The sequence below is a fragment of the Capsicum annuum genome, chromosome 7 (assembly GCF_002878395.1).
Source record: "Capsicum annuum cultivar UCD-10X-F1 chromosome 7, UCD10Xv1.1, whole genome shotgun sequence".
NCBI classification, from domain to species: domain Eukaryota; kingdom Viridiplantae; phylum Streptophyta; class Magnoliopsida; order Solanales; family Solanaceae; genus Capsicum; species Capsicum annuum.
This window is the reverse complement of record NC_061117.1, coordinates 203,847,314-203,850,847: the sequence shown is the minus strand read 5'-3', so window position 1 is coordinate 203,850,847 and position 3,534 is coordinate 203,847,314. Positions and strand designations below refer to the sequence as shown.

The following is a 3,534-nucleotide window of genomic DNA, read 5'->3' as shown; positions in this document are numbered from 1 at the left end:
TGGTGGAGCACGCCACACTTCTCTTTGAGGAGTGTCAATTGATATCCCTTCGCTAGTAGATTATACTGGATAGGGTAAAGTAGATTCTGATCATGTATATATAGTATTTATTTTTTATTATATTTTGACAACCTTGAAAATATTTTGTTCACACTGCTTATATTATACCCCTTGGATTACGGCAGTTTGTTAGACCGTGAATGAAAATAAAATATTTTGTGTATCAGAGTACTGTCCCATTAAAATTATTCAATCTATTTTCCTTTCCCATGAAGTTTCTTTGTCAATTTCATCCTCACTCATATTGTTTGTAGTAGCTCGAGTTCATGTAAGATCGATAATACTATTGTGACAGAGATATTATGACTTATTATTGTAAGAAATATCATTCTTTAATTCACTAGTTTTATATTGTACTATATATATCTTTTGTAAGGTATGAATATTAATTCAACATAATAACAAAGGAGCCCAGAAATACCAAGAAAGGTATAAAATAGTAAAAAAAACAACTTATCCACACATGGTACTTACCCACACACGGTGTATACACCATAATACTCCAATACAACAGAGGACCAAAAGGAGCAATATTTTTGCTAAACTTTAGCCACACATATGTAACAATGTCCTTAACCAATGGAGCAATCCAATAAATAGGATTCATTACACAAATTACTTCTCCTTTCTCCCTTGAAACAACACTTCTCTGTTTCCTAAAACCAAAAAAGAAAAAAGTGGTGGTCCTCTATCCATAAGGAAATGGGTCCACCACCTACATTATTTTCAACTTAATTTAATTTCCTCCTCCACCTCCTCATCCTCCTTCTTCCGCCATAATGCATCGTCCTCCACCCTATGGGATGTCGAACAATGGAAGGTATCCGCCTTATCATTATGGCGGAGAATATTACCCAAGTGAAAGGCGAAGAGGAGGTAACGTTTGTGTTAGGTGCATCTGTTGCTTCTGTTGCTTCTTGTTTTTCATCATCCTTGTCTTCGCGGTTCTAATCTTGTACATGTTCTTGTACTATGATCCAAAATGTCCAACTTACAAATTTGAATACATGGATGTTAAGGAATTCAAGTATAATCCTGATTCCAGCATCAACGCGGATGTTATCCTAACATTGAGAGCCAACAATCCCAACAAAGGCGTAGGTTTACTTTACGAGGAACCTAGCTTCATCAACGTGACATATAGTGATTCACTGATATGTTCGGGTAAATTTCCATCATTCCATCATGGTCACAGGAATGTAACTATGTTGCAAATTGCATTAAAGGGGAAAAATCAATTGAGATCAGGGCTTAATGAATCATTAAAAGATGATGAGAGACATGACAAAATTCGATTAAAGTTAATGGCTATGGTACCTTTTAGACTTGTTTTTGGAAATATAAAAAGTAGGTCATTAAATATGAATGCAAATGTCACATTGATTGTTCGTGATTTGAAGCCAGGCAAGAAATCTGTTACTGAAGAAGGCAAAATCGCGTATCGATTATCCTATTGAAAACAGTTCTTTTTGTATATATGTACGTACGATTGTATTTAATGATTCATGACATTAGAAAAAAAAATGAACTATGGCTCTCATTACCTTGCTGATATGTACCGTAGAAATATATAAGAGGATTAAGTGAAAGCCCACAAAGTTTTGTAGACTTTTTGATTTGTAGTTTACAACATTTCTCACAACTTTGAATAAATAAAGATTGGGTGCTGTGTTTAATATAGCCGATCGAGAATGCAATTAGTACCTTGAATTATTGTACCTATATACTGTATTGTCATGCTCAAACTCGGAATCTATCTTTGATATAACTGTCTTAATTCACAGGAGTGTTAGAGGAAGCTTGACTAATCTTGGTATGCATGTATCTAGAACATTAAAAAGAAGTGATGGAAAGAAGATTGTCTTTTATACCACTAGACAGAGCGTCTAGCAGCCTTTTATTAATAATGAAATATAATCATCAACGTGAATAAGTACAAGCCGCTAGACCTTACTTTACCAATCCTAATGAGGTAACAAACTCACTACTGAGTTTACCCATAATTTTTTTTTAGAGAAAAGACATAAAATGACCACTGAAGTTGTCCCGAATTTACAAAAAATACTTAAACTCTACGGACGACCTATTACACAACAAAACTTGTACATACCCTTGTCAATAAGCCATTTTGAACGATTTTGAGCTTATGCGTGTGTTCACGCCTATGACACACGTGAGTGAAGAAAACTGACTGTAACAACTAATTAAAAAACGCCACATGTAATTAAAATTTTACAATTATTTTTAAAAACCCTTCTCTTTTTTTAAAATTTGATTACCCTAAACCTCCATTGTTATAGCCTATGGAGCTTGATTTCCAAAAAAAAAAAAAAAATCACTCTCTTCTCAACGAAATCAGCCTTAATAGGTAAGATTTTTCATTCATGTTCTAATTTTTTCTTAGTTTTCAGTTTTTGAAGCTTTAATTTCGTCTTAATTTTGCATAAAATTTTTGAAATCAAGTTCTAGTTCTGATTAGGTTTTGAGGAAAAAAATTCAAGCAATGTTAAATTCATAATTACCTACACTATATGCTCGATCTCCTCCTCTCAAAGTACCATTTCAGTCGACAAGAAAAAAAAAAAGTAAAGTGAGAGAAAAGATGAGAAAAAATGGAGTAAAATCAAAGAAGGAAAGAAATACTATCAGATTAAGGGGGGTGGGGGAGGTGTTAAACCCCACCTTTATTAAATATTTATTTTAATTAATTAATTAAAAAAGAAACTGCCCAACACGCACCTTTTTATAATCCAGGGTTGATGAGAAAATCATACAAAATGGTATATTTACAAGGGTTTGTATAAGTTTTATGGTGTAATAGATTGCCCGTAAAATTTAAGTGTCTTTTGCAAATTCAATATAACTTCAGTAATTATTTTATGTGTTTTCTCTTTTTTTTTTTTTTTTTTTTAATATGTACATACGATCTTTATTGATTGATTTACGACATTAGAAAAATGAACTGGGCCTCATTACCTTGTAAACTGTATCAGCCAGTTTTTGAAATGTATCATACGGGTATATAAAGGATTAATTGAGAGCCACATAGTTTTCTTTTAGGCTTTTTGATTTTTAGTTTACAACGTTTCTCATGATATGAATAAATAAAGATTTGATGCGATGTTTTCTATAGCTCGATTTTTACCTATATACTATAATTGTCAATTGTCATGCTCAATTGGGAAGTTAATTTCAATACAACTGCGCGCCTGCACAAAATTATTGGAGGAAACTTGGCTAATTTTTATATATATGTATATAGAACATTAAAAAAAAGTACTAATTGACATAAGGTGCTTAGAACTAATTGACATAAGGGGTCGTTTGGTAGTGTGTAGAAGAACAATGCAGAATATAGTGTATTAGTAATGTTTGCATTAGTAATACTTGTATTAGTTATGCATGTATTAGTTATGCATGTATTATTTCTTATGCATTGTTTGGTTTGGTGTATAAGAAATAATACATCTTACA

The 3,534-nt window shown here is 32.3% G+C and overlaps 1 protein-coding gene across 1 annotated transcript; it reads left to right on the top strand.

Annotated features, from left to right (window-relative positions):
- The first annotated feature begins 839 nt into the window (after window positions 1-839).
- On the top strand, window positions 840-1,517 carry LOC107855013 (NDR1/HIN1-like protein 6). Its single transcript, XM_016699989.2, has one exon. The coding sequence runs from the start codon at window positions 840-842 to the stop codon at window positions 1,515-1,517; it is 678 nt and encodes a 225-aa protein (XP_016555475.1).
- The last annotated feature ends 2,017 nt before the right edge of the window (window positions 1,518-3,534 follow it).

Bases quoted from the DNA above. Each gene is read 5' to 3' on its own strand.
- LOC107855013 (XM_016699989.2), top strand. From the start codon at position 840: ATGCATCGTCCTCCACCCTATGGGATGTCGAACAATGGAAGGTATCCG.